The sequence below is a fragment of the Aptenodytes patagonicus genome, chromosome 10 (genome assembly GCF_965638725.1).
Source record: "Aptenodytes patagonicus chromosome 10, bAptPat1.pri.cur, whole genome shotgun sequence".
Taxonomy (NCBI): Eukaryota; Metazoa; Chordata; class Aves; order Sphenisciformes; family Spheniscidae; genus Aptenodytes; species Aptenodytes patagonicus.
In genome coordinates this window covers 1,625,857-1,646,605 of record NC_134958.1, presented here as the reverse complement: position 1 = coordinate 1,646,605, position 20,749 = coordinate 1,625,857, and the positions used below count along the sequence as shown (strand labels likewise).

At 44.3% G+C, this 20,749-nt stretch overlaps 1 protein-coding gene across 6 annotated transcripts in view; it reads left to right on the top strand.

The window, feature by feature from the left end:
* MAPK6 (mitogen-activated protein kinase 6) overlaps positions 1-20,749 on the top strand; it is a 61,115-nt gene that overhangs the window by 36,701 nt on the left and 3,665 nt on the right. For 3 of the 6 annotated variants that reach the window (XM_076347762.1, XM_076347759.1, XM_076347758.1), the window contains 3 exons: positions 15,051-16,265; positions 17,013-17,157; positions 20,365-20,529. In XM_076347762.1, coding sequence (XP_076203877.1) covers positions 15,711-16,265; positions 17,013-17,157; positions 20,365-20,529 — 865 coding nt within the window. In that variant the 5' untranslated portion in view covers positions 15,051-15,710. Of the gene's footprint in view, positions 1-3,353; positions 3,738-8,889; positions 8,982-9,344; positions 9,382-15,050; positions 16,266-17,012; positions 17,158-20,364; positions 20,530-20,749 lie in introns of those variants that run through there. The other 3 variants (XM_076347761.1, XM_076347757.1, XM_076347760.1) reach the window with 3 other exon arrangements.

The following is a 20,749-nucleotide window of genomic DNA, read 5'->3' as shown; positions in this document are numbered from 1 at the left end:
GTCCTGGAATGCATGCAGGGACAGACGTATTCCGTTTCTGTTTGCACAGTCTTTAACTGAGAGAGTTTCGGATGGCCCAGTTTCAGCACTGTCACACATCTAATAGAGGTAATAAATCCTATGTCTCCAAATAACAAAAATTCAGTCAGATTTAATGTCTTTAACGCAAAAAAAAAAAAAAAAATCAAGTTCTTTAGACTTACAGAAATTTAGATCATGGGTAAAATCAGTTACTCAGTACAAAAGCTCAAAAAATGTCATGTATTATTTACTCCTTTCATAGGTAGGAGCACTTCTAGGCTGTTCTGTCTGTCATGGGAACAGATGACTTAAAAATGATGGGTAGAAACCATCCAATCCTGAGAGCAGGATGCCTCTGAGGTATGGTCACGAGAGGGATCAAATAAGCAATTCTCTGATAAAGTAAAATCTCAGCAGAAGCCTCAGGCTAGCCTCCCCAGCGCTGGGTCTGCGGGAGAAAGCGCTGTGGGTGATTATGACGATGCCCCTGTGCAGAGGAGTGGTGTGCTCACACACTCTTGCACTTCTAGTGCCCAGTGCAGAAAGGAGACAGGTCTGTGGCTGCTTCGAGGCCAACTCTTCCAGCCCCCTGCCACGCTTAACTGCAATGCGGGAACGTAGAGGACTCAAATGCATCTCCCTCTGGGCTGAATGATTCAAAAAGCACATCTGCCGGGGAGGTGCGCTATCTATTTCTCACTAATACTTGGAGTCTTCCATGTATAGCACGCTGCTCCGTCATCAGTGGTGTGAAAGCATGGTGAGGAGTGGGCCGAGAGGTGCTTGCTGCTGTCAGAAAGAGGAGCAACTTGGTAGCGGGGGAGAAGGCTGGTGTCACTGCGTTGAAGTTAAATCTGGTGAGAGTTTTGCCATGGACTTAAGAGATCTGAGAGTTTGCCCCTATTCCAAATAAAGCATTTATTTGGGGATAAATTACTGGGTTTTATCTTTATGGAAGCTGATAGAAACAAAATGAGACAGAGAATTGATTCTACATCCTGTATTACTGTTGCAAAGAGGAACAGATAGCTCTTGGGATCAGATGAATAGATACAGATTAACCTCTAAGCAACTATTATTGGAGCCCATTTAAGCAGTCTGAGTTGGAAGAGCGTTTGCTGAAGCTGATGGGAAATGCCAGGGTAAGAAGATGATCCCAGTGTTTGGCACCAGTCGGAGTCTGGAGAACCTCCAATGTGTGTGTTGGCATTTATAGCGTGTTAGGAGGGGAAAGCTCCTCCTCAAGAGCAAAAGACAAAGCGGCAAATTAGACAATTCTGGTCAGTTTTTCCTCTTCGAAGGAAAATTTAATTTTCCTGTTTTTCATTGTAGTGTAGTTGCAAGCAAATAGACTTTTTGCTTGAGCTATAATAAGATAGAGATCTTGTGTTTCATAAGCCTGATACCCTCTGCAGTAAATGATGCTTCTGTGCATTTTTATTTTTTTTTTTTTTTGCCCTGTGTAGTAGTCAATGGTGCAAGTCCCTCTTTCTGAGCACTTCAGACAGTTGCCCTCTGTGGAGTGGCCCGAGATCTTGCTTCATTTCCTGTCATCTGTCCAAAGCTATTTATAAAAGGTCTGCTGATTCTGGCACTTAGGCAAAACCCGGTTTTCATGAGAAAACAAATAGTTTGGAAATGTATTCCCTCCCAGCAAGTGTCTCAAAACTGTTGAGAAAACCTGAAATGTACTAGAAAATCTTAATGAAAGCTAAGATAGAATGGGGTTGGAGAATGGGGGGAATTGAATAGTCCCATGTATTTGTAGTGGAAATCTTTAGAAATAGATGGTGCAACATGTGCTGAGAAGAAGTTACAGAGGATTAAGGGGGAGGATGTGGTTCCAAAATGTATTTGTTAGCAAAATAAAAACTTTGGGTTTTGGTGTCTGAAGATAAAACAAAACTGACTCAAGGTAGCTTTTGAGATGCTGAATATTTGCCATACAATTTGATGGTAGACATTTTATAAAAAGTTTCTACCTTTTGATATTTTTTAGGTTTTCCATCTCTTTAGCTTCAGGAGACTGACTGGGGTAGGAGTCTGGCAGGGACAGTAGGAGGCATTAAGCAAAGTAGCGTGTTTCCCAGTCAATCTGCTGTTCATAAGTGCTATTTTGGGAATCCTGAAAAACCGTGTTGGCCACAGATGAAATGCACCCTGAGCAACAGCACTCACATCGGCTTCCCACTGGCCTGCCTTGACCCTGCTGGCACCGTGCTTCTTGCCTCTTTATCTTTAGCCATCCAATATGTTGCTTGCTTGTGAAACAGCTGCATCCATGAGCTTTGGGCATGTTGGAGACCACTGTGTCCAGGGCAAAGTGAATGGAGGATGGCCTTTGCCTGAGCAGTCACAAAGACACGATTTCTGAATGCGTCTCACAGTCCAGCTTGTTTCATCCCACTTTCACAAACCACCATAAGTACCACAGTGCCGCAGGTGGCCTAGGCGGGATGGGAGTGCATGTCCCACTCGTGAAGGCCTCTACAGGGTGCAAATCTAAGGAGCAGCAGAGGTCTGAGACTCTTCCGCTATGACCAATTAGTATTGCTTTTCCAACCCCCAAGTTTCTCGCGGCAGCAACAGATCATCTTCTTGATGGCTGACAAAATTCACTTCTGGCCATGCTCTTCGTATGTCGCTTATTGCAGAATAATATTTGAAAGTGTTTGAAATGCCTCAACTCACTGCACCTCCCTTCTCTCCTTGTAAGCTTGTAGATAACATTCGTTGCTATTTGATATGTAGAAGTTGTGTAGCCTCAGGCTGCTAAAGCAGTGTATTAGCTGATGCCCATGTACTTCTATTGAGCTTTGCCTGCTTTAAATGTATTTCAAGAGGATTCTGGTGTTGGTGAAAATGTTAGCGAATATTAGTCGGATTTTTTTTTCTCTGTAAATGACAAGCACTGCAGCACCAGCTGTATTTACAATTGCACAGCAGAGGCTTTATGCAATAGCAATCAAAATGCTGCACGTAGGAAGGTTTACTGTTCTATAGGAATGAAGAAGAACAGTTCTACATAGCAAGATGTATAGTTCTGCAATTAAATGCAATAGTTCTACAAAAACGTGTAATTGTTCTACATAAATCTATCATCAGGCCTTTATAACTTCTGCTCAAGAGCTGACGTACTTTCCAGTAGGGATCCAAAACCAAATGCATTTTTTGCTGAGAGCACCCTGCCCTGCTTCCAGGGCATCTCTCCACATTGGAGTACTCAAGGTATTACAGATATTTAAATAATATCTGTACAGTAATGTGCTGCCATACAACTCTAGCAGCACCGCAGCCGACGCAATAACTAGCACAGAGATGCCTTAGACAATTGCTCTGGGGCCACTTCAGTGGGCAGACGCGTTCTCCTAACTGCTTCACTTGAGGTTTTGGAGGTGGGGATGGGAGCGATGCCTTCCTGCAGGTCTGAACGGGAGAGAACTGTCGCACGCAGAATTCTCTTGTACTCTCTCTGAGGTACTGGGGAAAAAAACATTTGGTGCTTCTTGTTTCCACTTCATCCTGTGCTTTGCCTTGTCACAACAGCCCTGTTCCTCTTTCTGTAGAATGTTTTTCAGCTGTAGATTCATCCACTGATTGGATCTACAGCCGGGCTCCAGCACACCTCCCATGTCCCGCGCTGGGAAGTTAGAAGCAACTCAGGCCACTTGGAGCACCCGAGTGTGAAAATGTGGGTACTAGTCATCCTTTAAAAGGTGATTAAACCTAACACATACTGCCTTAATTGCCTACCTTGGTAAATTTTTCTACAGGTTTGCTATTCTGTGCATGAAATACTGATAGCTACCTCTATGTAAGGTTAACTAACGAGGAGTTAATGAAAGGCTGAGAAATCTGGGAGAGCGCCAGCCCTACAAGTGAATTTCACACACAGAGGGCTGATGCTTTCAGTGATGACCCAGCTACAAGGCAAGTTTTCTAAGCTTTCCTCTTCTCCCAGTATTGCCATGGCTTTGCCAACTCCTGCTTTAGGCAGCTGCTCTGTCCCTGTGCTAAGTGTTGGTTAAGACATAGGAAAAGCAGGCAATGGAGTTGTCTGACTTAATAAAAATGTGTGATATTAAGCGGGGAGCCTGCATGCAGCTAGCTGTACTGAAGTGTCCTAGATTGCTGATGATCTACCAAGGGGGAAGAATGACTTGTTCTAAGTGTTTAATGACTTTTTTCCTGCAGATTCACAGAATTTCCAAAGTATGTCACAGAACCCATTTTTTTCTGACCTCAAAGTTGAACATTTTCTGTGACTTTCTTTTTCCACCTTCATTCGCCCTTTGTACTTTGCGGCCTTTGGTTTGAATTGGTCTCTGTTAATGGTCTGTTCTTTTCCAGTCTTTCTATTGTTTCACACAGGGATGAAGATCTCAGGGTTTACCTTTTTCCTTTCTTCTAAGTTCCCCAATATTCTCATAGCTTCTTTCCTGATCAGAATGTAGACGGTACAAAGCTTGCTGCAGCAAACTCAGTTCCACCAAGCGAGTGCAAATGAGGTGATAGCATGCTGTCTGTGCCCAGCTAGCTTTGGCTACCGCCAAGTAGACTTTAACTAAAAAAGGGTTTTGATGCAAAAGTTTGTTAAAAGTTTTTCAGATGGCAACTTCTGTGTGGCTACCTGCTAATAATGCTGGCATGAAGTATACTTTAGGATTTATTGGGAAAACTTTAAAATCTGCAAACCCAGAGAGTATTCGTTATGAAAATGTGTTTGTGTTAAAAAGAACAAAGAAAAAACCCCTATGTCTAGTATGGAAAGGTGTAGTCTGACCTTTTCCAGGAAACGGAGGTGCCCAAGAAGTGAAGGTACCCGAGCTGTTGGGTTATCAGTGAAATTCAAATTTATCTGGACTATTTGTGCTGAACGTCAGCACTATGAAACTGCAAGCTGGGAGAGCAAGTGATTTGTAAAGGCTTTGCTTAACGCCTGCAGAGAACTAGGCTAACTGGAGAAGGCAGCAGTTAAAGGAGACCCAAACAAACTATTGAAAACTCTTGGGGAGCTGTGCCAGGAAAACCGAATCGTACTTCAGGGCCCAGATCACCCTGCAGAACATAGGTAAGCAGGAACAGGCCAAGGAGGCATCAGAAACTGAGTGTTTCTTCAACCTCTCCCCATCCCCTTTTAAGAAGCGGGATTTTCTCTCTAAACTTATTCCCGTCCTCGTGCAAAATGAATCCTAGACTTTGGTAAGAAGCATGGTCAGTCCTTAAAAATGTATCCTAGGATACATTTCCTTTCCTCTGGGAAGTTGTGGCAGGAGCGGTGTGGTGGGCGCCGTGGGTACTGTCTGCTGTCAGTCTTCCCCTGTGTGTCTTAGCAAATTCGGCTGCCCAGGGGACTGATCCTGCAGGACAGGCCAAGAACCAGCTATCACCTTAGATACCTTAATCTTCACTGGGGGTGGAGGCTGCCTGATGTGAGGTACACGCTTGAGTTCAGCCTCTTCTGAAAATACCTGGAATCATTAGAGAGAACTGCATAATGCCAGAAAACAAAGATTTCCCGCAGAAAAGCCCAGCGAAGCAGTGAAACTGAGACAAAAGCCTGGAGCTGCCAAGTCACCTTGGGCAACCTTTTCAAACAGTCTCCAAATCTTTCTTCCCTTGCCAATCATAATAGGTGTGGACACTTGAAAATACTTCATTCCCTTTTATGCCACAAGTAATGATTCACACACAGGACTGAAATATTACATTGGAATTTACTGTTTGATTTGAACTTGGATATAATAAATAAATCATTGCTTCAGTTCTAATTATTTCTTAATTGCTGGGCTTTATGACCCTCGAAGTCCAGTTCTTTTCTTACTCTGCATCCTACTGACAGTTAATATCTGCAAATATTTTAGAATGGGTTGGTATCATATAGCATATCATCTATATGCTATGTAATTGCATTCTTGTGGAGAATGGGGAAGCAATTTGATACAGTAATTTATAGCCTAATCAATAGGATATTAAAAATCTGAGAACAGATTAGCAATTTGCTGGATTAGATAGCTATAAATTGCCCTGTGACACACAATTAAATTCTGAGCAACTCTTTCTCACGTGCATTGTAATTCTACAAATAGTGAGGCTGAAGACAAGTAACATCCCTGCACCATGCCCTTCCTTGTCGTATGACTTTCCTCTAGATTGAAGGATCTCGTTCACTAGATCCTACCACAGACTATGCTCTTAGAATGGCAGAAAAGAATTGGGGGGGGGGAGGGGGCAAAAAAAAAAAAAGCAAGCTTTTGATTTATTAATTAGGAACCCAGAAAAATGGTGGTACATCTGGACTACGTGAGATTTATGAGTGAGCGTGTGCTACCCAGGCAAGGAAGCTTCCACTTACTGCAAGCCTCTTCCGTGTTTGCTAAACTACTTTTCAAACAGTCTGGGCTGCTGCAGAGCAAACTCCATGGATGTGCGACTTCTCCACCTGACTGAAATGGCAATGTGGGTATTGGCAGGTAGTCCCAACGGACACAGTATGAGGATGGGCTCTCCAGGTGCTAATGCAAGGCTGTAATATAAAATTTTTCTCACTGCAGTACCCTAGGATCAGCTTGCTCTTTTGTCTCTCATAATGAAAATACTTCGTATGGGTGGAAGGATTCTTTAATTAACTAAATAGCTCTGGATTTAGACATACAACCACTGCTGCTCCTGCCTTTTTTTGAGTCCCAAATCTCTTCCTTTAATGCAAGTAAATACTCCTCTGTGGCTTGGCTCTGGTTGCCGTCCTAACATCACCTCTTCCAAATATGCACTCCTGCAGGTTTTTTTATAGACTGTATTTAAATACCGGCCTTCTGGAGCAGCCAGTGCTGTAATCTTCCAACTCTGTTTTGCTGGGTGGGCAGGAGAACTGCAGCTTTGTTTCTGATTTTTCTCCACTGTTGGCAGCATGGTTAGCTGCCTATAAATCAGCAAATATTGTAAAGTGTCAGCTTAGTTACTGACTTCTGTATGTGTGCTATTAGTACAGTGCTGTATTATCAAATGCCCGAGTCACCTCTCCTGCTAGTGGGGGCAATGTCAGAGTTAGCAACGCATCTGACTAAATTAAAACAGTTAATGCTTGACTTCATAATTGAAGAGGGTTTAAAAGTTACTTAAATAACTTTAGAGAAGCTGGGTAGGGAGCTCCTTGGATGTTGACGTGTGACTAGTTTATTAAAAATAAAGTTACGTGATTTAAAAGTGCAAGGGTCAATTGGATGCTTCTGTCCAGAGGGCAGCAGAGCGAGACGTAGAGCCCTAGTACTAACTACAAATAACCTCTGTTTAACCAGTAAAAACGAGTATTAATTGTTTTATCTTCTTTTGAGTCATCCTGCACTGAAAAGGCATACGAGGGACCGAGGGAAACCGCACCCTGTCTTGAGAGTTGTACCAAAACTGTGTTAGTGGAAGCGTAAGGCTCTTCTGATACCTACGGGCCTGGTGTTTTCATGCCTCTCTCTCCACTAAGACTGCTGTATAAAAGTCTCACGGGGAAAAATTTAACGTTTTAATTATTTTGCTTTATTTTGTTGTATTAGTTGTGATTTTCAGGGAAAAGTAGACTTTTACTGTCTCTGCCTGTGTCTGTTAAGGGAGATGCAAGAGAGAAATCCTTCCTGGTGTCTACAGAGGTGACAGCAACTGCGAGTAGTTTGTAGGTGCTTGTGGGGAGGACATTCAGGTCCCCCATGACACTAAGACTGCAGAACATCTGAGCCAAAATGTCCCCTTCGGAGAAGGAAAGCCTGCCTCCATTGTTCCCGCCTGCTGCCTTCCAACCGTGTTTTTGTTTCTCTACCACGAGGGACATTTAAAGCTAGGACGGCTGAACTGGGCCCGCACAACCGCTTCCCCGCCTGCCGTTGTTCAGACCCCCACACGCCGACATCCGCAGGAGCGGTGCTTGCCCGGCGGCGACTGATGCTGGGCTTCCTTGTCCCGCTGCTCCTCTCCCCTTCCTCCACCCCCGGCTGTCGCAGGGCCTGTAACCTGGGCATGGAGGCATGGCCCGGCTCTCTTCCCCGCATGCCCCCAGCTGCAGAAACCCCACGTTCCCACTCTCTCCTCCGCCTGTGGGGTTTCTTTCGGTGTGCTGTGTTGTGGCCAAGGGAAGTGCTGAAGAAACCAAGCCCTAGGCCTTGCCGAGTGAGGCGCTGCCAGGGCTCGGGTCAAACGCAGGTTTCAAAAGCAGAACTCCGACTCTAGGGAAGCTGTCAGGAGGCAGCGGAGATCAAATAGGAGGAAGCAGCAATCGTAATTGAAGCTTGGAGTATTAACGCAGTCCTGGAGGGCCACCATCAGCGTCTGCAGGCCCCTAGTTCGCGGTAACTTCGGTGGCAGCGTGTAGCCCCTGCACACGGCTCCACTGGGCCCGTTCCGTTAAGTGTTTGACTCCGCTGGATTCCTCTGGCTAACTGGACCTACGGGCTCCTGGGAGCCGCCGTGTCCCACGAGGACAGGCTGGGCCGCGAAGTCACCGCTCAGCGAGAGGGTGTCCCGCCGCGGCCCCCCAGGCCCACCCCGCTGAGGGCAGGGGGTCGGGTGCTCCTCCGGACTGGAGGGCGCGGGTTCGCCGGCGGGAGGGCCCTGCAGCGCGGGCAGGCCTCGGGGGCGGCCCTGCCTCCCGCGCAGAGACCCGGGCGGCGCCGGGCCGAGGGCGGCCCCGGCCCCGGCCCCGGCCCCGGCCGGGCGCCGCCGGCCTTCCCGCCCGCCCTCCTTCCCTGAGGGCCGCCCCGGGCCCCGCCCCGCCCGTCTACCGCCGCGCCCCGCCCCCGCGGAGGCGGAGCCGGCGGCGGCCCCGCCCCTCCCTGCCCTCCGCGCCGGGTTACATGGCGGCGGCTGCGGCAGCGGTGACTGCGGCGAGGCGGGCGGGCGCCGGGCGGGAGCCGGTGGCGGGGCCGCGGGGCCTGGCCGTGTGAGCAGCGCAGACCCCGATGAGCCTGGGAAGGCCCGTGAGTGCGGCTGGGGCGGCCGGCGACGGGGGGGGGAGAGGGGCGTCTCGGGCCGCCGCACGCGCGGGCCCGGCCCCGCCGCACAAAGGCGCTTTGTTCCTTCCCTCCCGCCGGACGGCGGCGGCGGCCCCCGGCCCGGCCCGCTCCGCGCCGCGCCGCCCCGCTCCGCCGGGGCCCGGCCCGGCCCCTCCGCACTGCGGCGGCGGCCCGGGGGCAGCGGCGGCCCCGGGGCTGAGGGGGACGAGCGGGGGCGGCCGCGCGGCGCCGCGAGGGGGGCGCTCCCAACGGCCGGGGGCCGGGCGGGGCCCCGCCGGGGCCGGGGGGTCGCCTCTCCCGCCGGAGCGGGGCCCGCGGGGTCGGGGGCGGCGGGCGGCGGCCGCGCCCTGAAGGGCGTTTGAAGGTAGGGCTCCTCCGCGCTGCGGCGGCCCCGCGGGGGCGCCGGGTCCGGTGGCCGCGGTGGGGCCGGGCTGGCCGCCGCGGCCGGGGTCGTGGCGGGGGTGGGCCCCCTCTGCCCGAGCGGCCGCCGGTGCCTGGAGGGGATGTGCGGGAAAGGAGCGACGCTGGCGGGCGAAGCTGGCTCGTCCCGGAGGGGCGGCGGGAGGAAGGATGTCCTTTGCCGGGACGACTGCGGGCGGGCGGCTGCCGGCGGGCCCGGCCGGCGCGGGGGGAGCCCGGCCTCTCCGAAGTCTGCGGAAGTTTTGCTGCTGCATTCGGCGCCGGCGGCTCCTCGCGGGGGACTCGGCGCCGCTCTCCCGCCGCCGGGCCGGGAGGCGTGGGGAGAGGTACCGCTCGCTCCCGCTGCCGGGGCGCCCGCAGGCTCCCCGTCACCTCGAGCACCTTTTGTGGGAAAAAGTGCCTTAATGCTTTTCATAAGTAGCTTGAAACACCCGATGAAAATAGCTTGAAGAGAGGCGGCCCGAGTTTCGGAATTTGGAAGAACAGGTACCCTTGGCTAGGCAGGCAGGATGCACACGCCATGCACACTTCTGCGTGATGAGTATCTCTTTCTCTGGCTAATTCAGTGCCATTTTGGATCAGCCCGACAATGGCTAAGTTAATTGTGTCACGGAAAAAGAAACGGTGGTTGGCATGTTGTCATACGGCCGGTGCAAACGTTGATAAAAGCACTATTGTGCTTTAACAAGCTTTTTTTTATATATATATATGTGTGTGTGTGTGTGTGTATAAAAATAACATTGTGATAGCATGATGTGTTTATAAACCAGCTACAAATTCCAGAAAGTGGTGGCTTAAAATAGAGGTAGATTTTAGTTTGGTAATTGGGTTCAGAAAATGTGTGCTGTAAAGCTAAAATGGGAACTTTTCATTTCAACCTCTCGCTCGAGCTCAGTCCTCGCTTGTGCGGTCGTTATCTTTAATTCACTCTTGACTGGTTAACTGTTCAGTGGAAGAGCAGATGGTAGAGATCTGCTGAGGTGCGGAAGGCTGTGGTTAGCTGACGGTAAGCTTCTTCAGCGGTGAGTTTTCATTGAATTATCCGAAGGGAGGACCGAACCATTTTTATTTGTGATACAGAAAAACGCAGTGGATTTCTGTGTGCTTTCACAGATCCCTCGGAAGATTTATAAACTAATAGTAACATTTGCTGACTGCCAGCACAGAGTTCCCTAAACAGTGTGGGGAGCAAGTAGGAGGCTTTAGAAGAGCGGCAGTTTCGTGAGTTGGACGATGACTCACTCTGCCTACTGACTGCAACGTGGCTGATCTAAAAAAAATACTTCTGTGCCCCGTATTTTTATAGTCAAAGGGATAGTACTTAGCAGGTTGTATAATATGTCGTTAGTCATTCTTGGTCTTTCTTTTGTGAGTAATGGTTTGATCATTATGTGGTCTGCATAATCAAATTAACTGGTATCTTTCCGTCTTATTTGTATTTCTGAAAAAGACGTCTCATACTTGACTGTGTTTCAGTGTACATCCTGTTTACTGAAAACTGTGATAAATCCACGTGCAGAAGTTGAGCACGACTTGAAGGGGCTTGCGTAATGTGTGAAGCTGGTTGTGTGCGGTGATGTCTGCCGGCACTAGGAATGATTTCAAAGACGACAGCCCTTCTATGGGTCAATTCTGTTGCCCTCTCCCGAGAACTGATCTGTTTTAAAAGCATAGTTGTAAACCACTTAGGAAACTAGTATCTTTGCATTTCCCTCTTTAAACTTTGTGGGAGGAAGGAATAGAAGTACCGCATTAAAAAAAAAAAAAATGGTAGTCTTGGAAAGGTGACAGCCTAAATGAAAACATCAGTGCCTGCGTGAATAGCCTATTCGGCACAAACTGGGGGTGATAAACACCCCCTTTTTGTCCTATAGTCCATCATGTGTTGTAAGTGATTAGAGCATGTTACGCACAACTGAAGAGGAGTTTGTCATTTCTGTTTATTTAGTGTTTATTTTCAAGACAGAGGGTTGGACTGATGGTTATGACTTTCATTGAAATGGAAAATGTATAAACCTAATGGGTGTTGGTGTCACTCTTAAGTATTAGTGTTTTAAAAAACCCACCCCATTATTTTCCAAAGTTAAAAATCACTATAAAATGCAAAGAAGAAAATTTGTTACTTTGAGCTCATTTTGCCTTGAGAAAAGCCTTGATTTCTTCTGGTTGATTACCCTTTAAGTGATTATTACCTTAGAGTGAAAGAAAGTTTGGGGTTAACTTTTTATTTTCCATCCCTCCTATCTGCTTCTGGTCCACAGGATTATTTGTCTTAAGTATCTGTTTGCTATTAACTCGTGGATGGGGAAACTAGTTGAGCTGCTTCCCTGGCACGAGCGATGCTCTGGGGGCTGCAGTCCTGGCGGAGGAGCCAGCTTGCGGGCGATGGCAGCGAAGGGGCTCTAGCGTGTGAGCAAAGGGCTGCGCTGGGTGGGAGAGCAAACTGGCGTAGCGAAAGAAGCAGATCGTCAATGTGAAAGTGGTTAATGCGTGGGGTTAGTTTAGAGGCGTATTTTTTTGTTTAGACAAGGTTATATGAACCTGCTACAGCGTTGTCATCTGTTACGTTTCCAAAGCAGAATTTTCAGTGGCAGTAAACAAAAGATCACTCTGTTACTGAGTCTTAATTTAATTTGTTTTAATAGCGGGGTGTTTTTGCTGGGACAATCTCTAATTGCCCTCGTCATACTCATGTGAGGTTGGTAGATAGGCTGCCTCCTGGTCGGCTTCCTGGGACTAGGTCCTGTTTTGAATGATAGCTGGGTCCTGCTTTCTGTGGCCTTGGGATTAAGTCGTTTGCTCATAGTTACGTAGGAAGTTTGTAGCAGGATCAGGTCAAATTGAAGGCTGCAATGGGTTGCTTATGTTGCCAACATTTGTTTTCTTAGCCAAATCACTCTGATTCTGAAAATCATTACATGCCTTCCGAAAATGTTGCAATTAGTGGTCACCCAGTGGAAGGATATAGTGTAAGCTGATGATTAAAAATGCATCATTTCAGGGATACAGAATGAAAATTTTAGGACTCCTACTTCAGTAAGCAAGTGGGCCATAACTCCCTTTCTCCTTGAAGCAATAATGTCATAACTGCTCTCGTGTTGCAGTACTGCTGCTGCCTTCGTTTAGTCATGGCAGTAAGGGGTAGGATCTGAGTAATGGCAAAGAGATCGGCAAATCTTACTCCTTGCTACTGATGGGCATCTCTTCAAATCTGATCCTCTGCTGTTTGATGGAACTAGCTGAAAGAGAGGTTCCAGATGTGTCACCCAGCTGGTGCAAACCGATTCTGTATGGCTGCGTATTGAAGACATCAGCAATGTGAAACAATAGGCCTAATTATGGGGAAGAATACAACTGGTTTTAGATGGTCCCAAGGATATAAAATAGAGCTTATTGCATGGTATTTGAAGAGAGGCCTTGGACCTTGAGTTAACATGAAAGTTGAAGTGTGAGTATAAGCTACAAAAATGAATTTCTGTAACAATTTTTTTTTTGGGGGGTGGGGAATGAAAGGAGAAGGTCTGCAGTGATGTAAACTTTTTTACAGGCAGCAGCTCAGAATGAGTGAGCCTGAAAATGGTGCATGTGAGTGAGAAAGTATTTTTAGGTTTATAAAAAAGTTAGAAATCAAGAGGCTAGACTTCTGGTTTTTATAACTGTGAACAAAGAGTTGGATAGTCACTGATGCTATCCTGATTAACTCTAGGATAAATTTGATATTTGTTCTTTAAGTAAATTCATGGGTATTACAAGAGGGGTCCTCACGCTGATATCTTAATACTGATACAAATTCAAGATAGTTTAGGGAAAAATAAGTGTTACCTCATCATGTTTGTACTAAGGTTGTATTAACCCTTGTAAAACACTGTCTAAAACTGTAAAACATTGGCAGTGTGCGAAGAAAGGGATCTCGAGGCAATAGTTACACAAGCTCTGAAGATCCCCCTCCTGGCAGGGCACTATACCACATCAGTGGAGGGCAGCGCAACGCTTTTCAGTTTAGAAGTGCTACATTTGGTGATCCTTATTTAAAAAGAAAAACCCAGCAGAGGACAGCGCGTGTTCCCTTCTTCTTTCCTGTGTTTGTCACGTGGCTGTACGGATACCTGGAGGCGGGGGGTGTGTGGCAGGAGGGAGCGAGCCAGGGCGCTGGGGCCGCGTGTCTTGGTGGCAGTCAGGCTTGAGCCTGAGGAATGGTAATATTTAAATGTGTTGAAACAGTCTTGTTTCTGTTTGCCAGTGTGCCTGCCTTTATTTTTTTTTTTTTTCCTGCATGCAATTCTGATTACTTTAGTGAATTGAGGCCATTATTTAGAATATGTTAATAATTTGTCAGCTGCTTTTGCTGCTCTGTTCAGAGTGGGGAGACTTGTTTCGCTTGGTCCCGGTTGTCTCACTGAAATGCTAGCACGGTTTTAAGGGAAAACACTCGTACAGTTAACTCTAAAGTGTTGGGATAGTGTGGAGAACTTGACATTTATTTAGAGAGCTGGGTGAAGAGCTGAAATGTGTTAATCTAAGATCCAAGAGAAGACATTTAGTGGTTTGATGTGACCTATAGTTGTTGGGGAAAAAACATACAAGTGACTTGTAATGGAATTGCCCAACCTTAACACGCTGTGTGAGGGACACCTTTGACTCTTCTCCTTGTGGCATCTTTGAGCTTTTAAAAGAAATGAGGATGTTGTGCAAAAATACAACATGTGGTCTTTATGACTGCATTCTGCTGCTGCAGACAGGGAAACTTACTGAGAAAATGACCACTTTTGTTTTCATAAATAGTAGTTGCATTCATTAGACTACTAAAAAATAAATGGTGTCTGAAAGTGTCCATATGTTAGGGGAAACGGTTATAGAATGTATCAGTTACTGTGTAAAATGTACTCGCTGTTAGTTTTTCTCTGTAATCTAGGTTGGATAAGTGTAGAAATAACATTATTTGTCTAATATGTAGGAATTACCCCTATGATTCCTGTAACAATGAATCAATAGAGGCAAAATTATGATTTGAGGTGTTGGTAAACTTTATCCAAAATCATACAGATTTAAGCTTTATAAGTGGCATTGGATGTGTGCTGTATATTCTGGAAAGTCAATAAATACTGGGAGTGCACAAACCTTACCCTTTTCATGTGAACGGTACCCAGTTATCTCTTATTACGGGGAAATAGTTAAAACCCTGATTTTTGTCTTGGAGTAAAAGTTTAGTGGAAAGAATTATTCCGAAATTTAGTGACTGAGGTGCAGGATATTATTGTTTCTGACTTCTCATAACAGCTGTATTGGAGAATTACCAAGCTTTCTGTGATATTCCCTTCTTTATTATGACTCAGTAGGATTTTTACGTTGTGTGCCTTATATTCTCTATAGGTTATATCTAAAACTTTCACAATACCTGTTTAGAAATGGTGGTTGGTGATTATTGTCAGTTTTCCTCCACAAGTATGAAAAGTGTATGTAATTTCTAGTTAGTTTAGCTTTTGTGATGGTTTCTTATTTTGTAACTGGACACTAAATAAGTTGTATATTTAGGACAACTTAAGGAGTTGGGGGAGGAGGAGGAAGGCTTCTGTATGTATTGGAATACTGATGTATTTTTCTCTCCCTTTTCAGGTTGTCACGGAGTAAAATGGATGGTAGCTTTGATTGTGATTGTGGTGAGCTGGAGCCACCTGATCATTAACAGAAGGCATCTTTTGTAAATCAAGAGCTGCCAGTTTCCCGTTTAACTAGACTGTAAACAAAGGAGAGAAAAAGGAGGAAGAAGGAAAAAAAAAAAATAGTGCTTACCAGCACCATAGAATGACGCTGCTCAGGACCAGTCCAACACTGAATGTATCTGCACTGTGAGGAGGAGGATGTTAATAGAAGCCTATTATGTGCATATTTATTCACATTTTTGTTAAATGTTAACCAGTTTAGCACAGTAGAGCTGAGTGCATAGTATGTCATTTCATTCCGTTTGAGTTTCTTGTGAGTATTTTCTTTAATATCTGCAGAAATGCTGCACCTTTCTTGAACTATGAATGCTGCAATCTTTCTATCTTATGCTCAGTTTGAGTTCTAGAGCTTACGGGCTCTAAATTCAAGGGGACACAACAGGCCTGGCTGGCTCATAATGAAATGAGAGTGTCAAGAAACCATCTTGCAGTCAAAGCCAAGTGTTTCTTCTCCCTTTCTGTAAGACCTTTCCTTCAGATACCAGTGGAAGTGTCTCCGCGTGTTTACAGAAGCTTAGTAGTTTGAGGAAAAGGAAACGTAAAGAATTTTAAAATGGCAGAAAAATTTGAAAGTCTCATGAACATTCATGGTTTTGATCTGGGCTCTCGGTATATGGACTTAAAACCACTGGGCTGTGGTGGAAATGGCTTAGTTTTTTCTGCTGTCGATAATGACTGTGACAAAAGAGTGGCTGTCAAGAAAATTGTCCTTACAGATCCCCAGAGTGTTAAACATGCTCTACGTGAGATCAAAATTATTAGAAGACTTGACCACGATAACATTGTCAAAGTATTTGAAATTCTTGGTCCTAGCGGAAGCCAGTTAACAGATGACGTGGGCTCCCTTACAGAATTGAACTGTGTTTACATTGTCCAGGAATACATGGAGACAGATCTGGCTAATCTGCTAGAGCAAGGCCCTTTACTGGAAGATCATGCCAGACTTTTCATGTACCAGCTGCTACGTGGGCTAAAGTATATTCACTCTGCAAATGTTCTGCATAGAGATCTCAAACCAGCTAATCTTTTCATTAATACTGAAGACTTGGTGCTGAAGATTGGTGACTTCGGTCTTGCACGAATCATGGATCCTCATTATTCCCACAAGGTATGTGGAGAGTGGAAATATTCAAGTGATACACTGACAGACGTGCCTTCTTAAAGTAGCAGCCTTCTCCCTTTCTCAGAGGTAGATAGTCTGTGGAAGGCCCCGTTAGCAGGTGGGCTGTCGTATTAGGGATCATACAGTAGAACTGGAATGCTTGCGAATAGAGCAAAACAGATCTCTGGATGACATGTTTTGTCTTGGATAGGACTGCTGCAAGCATAAAGTAAAACTTTTTCTTTTTTACTAGATGTGTTCAGAAAAGCAGATTTTTAACAGTGAATTCAGAACCTGAGATTAAGAGCAACATTTAGAGGCATAACTGTAGAAGCCTTAGATGAGTTTATAAGCGGTGCGCTCACAGTGTGCAAGTGTGGCTGCTTCCTGGGATTGATTTACAGATACTGTCTTCCTGGTTTAGATGATGTTTCACAAGAGAGTTCATTATTATCTCTGCATTTATTTGGCATCTGGGAATAAAAAAGTTTTGCTGCAGTACCTCATTTGACTAATAAATAGTGTCATACTTCTATATTGTTGCTGTTCACTCATAAAAATACTGCCGTTCCATTTTAAAAGGTAGAAAGGCTTAGTAGGGGGCACATGGTACTATCCCTAGGACCTTGAGACCAGAAAATCTTGTAGTAGTGCATTTAAAAAATAAGAAGCAAGTAATTAAAAAACCATACCCCTTAAATAAAAAAAAAAAACTAAGTAAGCTTTTTTCTTTTTTTAAATTAATTTCATTAGGGCCATCTTTCTGAAGGATTGGTTACTAAATGGTACAGATCGCCCCGTCTTTTGCTGTCTCCTAACAACTACACTAAAGCCATTGACATGTGGGCTGCAGGTTGCATCTTTGCTGAAATGCTGACTGGGAAAACCCTCTTTGCAGGTGGGTAGAATAAAAATGTGTGTGTGTATATTCCTAAAAGGAGCGTTACTGCTTAATTATTTTCCTAAAGAAAGGTTGATTCTCATAGCTAATATCAATAGTCATTGACTATCAGGATATGCTATATTACTATGCAATTATATAAGCAAACTATAAATTGATGTATTTGTAAAGCAGAAGACATTTCCATTTTTGTTACTCATACTGATGTGTATTTAGATAAATATCACAATTTAATTTAGTACTCACATATATGGTAAATCTGTCTGTAAGTAGATTAAGCTAAATTTATTGGATGCCAAAGAAGTATTCTAAATACATGTATTTTAGTGAATTGATGTATTCGGGGAGTATTTGAGGATTACGAGTGCCCTGAGTATCATATTCATAAAGACTTATTTTTTTGCTGTAGTCAACCTAATCACTTCTCACTTCTTTATATTTTAAATTATGAAAGAGTAGCCCTTTTTTCCCCATTCCCAATTTTTTTGTCATCTACAGACTGTTTTGACCTGATCTTTGTTTCAGTGGTATAGCGAGGACTCTTTAAGATTTAAAATTTAGCGTGGCATACCAAGGAAATGTGTAAGCTCCAAATGTTTCTGGTAAGATAGGAAGCAATGCTCTGGTCTCATTGGGTGCATCTACATTAGTGCTTTGGTTAGGATCAGGAGCAAATTTTTGAAGCAAATCTCTTGATGGCCATCCTGTACCACATTGCTGATTTAGCTCAGTGCACAAACTAGAGTCTGTTTTTTGTTGGTTTTTTTTAAATAAAATGAAACTGCCATTTGCACTGCAGGAGATGACCCAATGTGCTCCACCTGCCGATAGGCATTCAGTCCATGGGAGCAGATGAGCTAGTCTAGAGTAAACCCCTGAAATGCTTGTTTTGTGTGTACCCTGGGGCCTCAGCAGCAGCTGTCTCATCCAAGCTTGCTCTTGGATTTGCTCCTGTTGGTCTAAATTACTGGGGTAATACAGATAAAGTCTCTAAGAACTGAGCTTGCATTTCAAAGTTCACATTCCTTTAGATACATGTGGACTAAAAGCACACCTCTGCAGTAATTCTTAGCTTTGTATGTCAAAGTAATGAAATTGAGAGCTTTTTCCCATTAAGTACTATTAATGGAGTACTGTCACCTTGGAATCATTATTTTATAGAAATCAGTGATTAAGAAAAGCCTCTTCGCGTATTAACTTGCAGTGAGTTGCTAACTCTTGAGTTACTAACTATTGGAGTTAATGTCCCCAGTGCATTAAACGCTCGGCTGATAAGAGTTTTATTAGGTTTCTCTTGCATCAAGCACTTCCACTGGAAAATAGTGAAATAGTGGGAGAAAGCCCGTGGGTTTCAGCATTCGGCATAGATTGATTGCAACTGCTAACATTTTGGCTTTTTTTTTTCCGAGTAGCATTGGTATTTGCCAGAGGTTTTTATAGGTCTAATATCTGTGTAGTGAGTTAGATTTTTTTTTTTTAAACTCAATCTTAGTAACCAAAATCCTAAGTTCATAGGCTCGTTTATGTGCCCTGATTGCATTGTGCAGATACCTAGAAAAATATTTTTAGATGTGGATGTGACCCTCTGATAGTTTAGCACTGCCATAGTTTTCTGATCTAAAGAGTGGAGTTCTTAACGTCATGCATTTGGAAAGGGAATGTGGTTGGAGATATGACAGTTAGCCTGTCCTGAGACTCTGAATAAAATTGTTTTGCAAAGTTGTTTGGAGGGCTTGATTTGGTAAATTTGCAACTTCCTATCTACTTCTGAACCATCCCTTAGGAATCCTGCTGTCTGGAAAGCTGACTGGAACGGGAAGGAAGAACGCAGATTAAAATTGCAGAATACCTGGGATGAGGGAGGGAAGGGAGGTTGAGGCAGAGGAATTCAATAGCTGTTCCAGACAACTTCTGTAATTCTTTCTTCTAAATAAATATTTTAAAATGCTCATTTCATTTATAGTGGAAAGAAAGCTGATTAATTTTAGGATGGATAGGACATGAAATAATGTTACAGTAGAATCTGTTTTCCAGCAAATTACTGACAGTATAACATCTGATAGATTATATGAAGTGATTTGTAATAGTCTGAAGTAGGAGGACAAAACAGCTTTTTCAATCCAGCAAATAAGTTAACATGAGGCAGGACTGATTCAGCTGGGGAACGTAGGTCTTGGTCAAATTTTCCATAGTGACTTTGCCTCAGCTTTTCTTTAAGTCATCTGGCAGATGTGTGGTAGGATGTCCAGTGCAGACCGTCGTGCAAACTGCTGAAGCAAACTCATAGCGCATAGATTTTGAGATGGCACAATCTCTTTCTGGCCCTGCCTATTTTTGTATTTAATGTCACATGCATCGATACCGCTGATGATTGCCCAGAGCTGCTTGGTGAAACACTGGCATGCAAACAGCCCTATATATTTTCATCTGCTAGTTGAATCTCTAGGGTGCTACATGCTTCTTGGAGCTGAACAATAAATTGAGGTAGACAAGCTGTATTTCTGGGTACTCCAACTTTAACACTGGTACTGAATATAGATGCCGTTCATTATTCAAAATTTGCCTGCTGTATAGGCCCTTATAGTTCTTTACCCAGGGAAACTTCAGATAGTGCTAAAAGTGTTCTATAATTTCAATCATAATACAGTACTTTTTTTTTTTTTAAACAAGATTACACTACTTAACTGGCAGGTGACTTTTGGTCTTGCACCTGACAGTAATACAGGGTTTCAGAATAGAATATTAATACAAATGGCTGTGGCCTGTAAGATCTCCTGCTGAGCTAAACCACTACTGTTTTTATTAATGAGGGACATAAAATTCAAAGTGAGGTCAAATATTGAATTCATTAGATGGATCAGCTGAAAGGGGAGGATTGCAGTATATAGTGTGTAACAAAAAGATAGAGTGTTGCTGTAGAGTACCTCACCTATGGTGAAAACATCCTTGCAAAAGGTTAAGTTTAGGTCGCTTTATCTGTGTGTAGCAGCTCTGTAATTCTTCATACACTACAGCATTTTTGAGAGCTCTTCAGATTTATTAACATTCAAATTTAGAACTTCAGCCCTTCCTCTGTTGTAGGAGATAATAGTCTTCTACTGAAAATAGCTGCTCGGAGCACAAAATTTTGACATGCCTTTCACATACAGGGATCAGAAGTGTTTGAAGTTGAAATGGCAGCTTGTATTTTCTCTTGGTGCTTAGGTGCGCATGAACTTGAACAGATGCAGTTGATTCTAGAATCAATTCCTGTTGTACATGAGGAGGACCGTCAGGAGCTTCTCAATGTAATTCCAGTTTACATTAGAAACGATATGACTGAGCCACACAAACCTTTAACTCAGTTGCTTCCAGGCATCAGTCCTGAAGGTAAGTAATTCAGAAAAAAGTACTACATGTATTTCAAAATCACAAAATAGTGAACAACTTCACAGTGCATGTGTGTGATCGTTAACAGCAAGTTTCAGTTAGAAGAATCTGTGCATTTTCTGAAGAAGGATTGTCTTCTGCTGTAATAAAAGAAAATTTTCTTACATAATAGCTACTTGGTAATCTTTTGGAGTAGAATTGTGAATCTCTGCTGGACCTG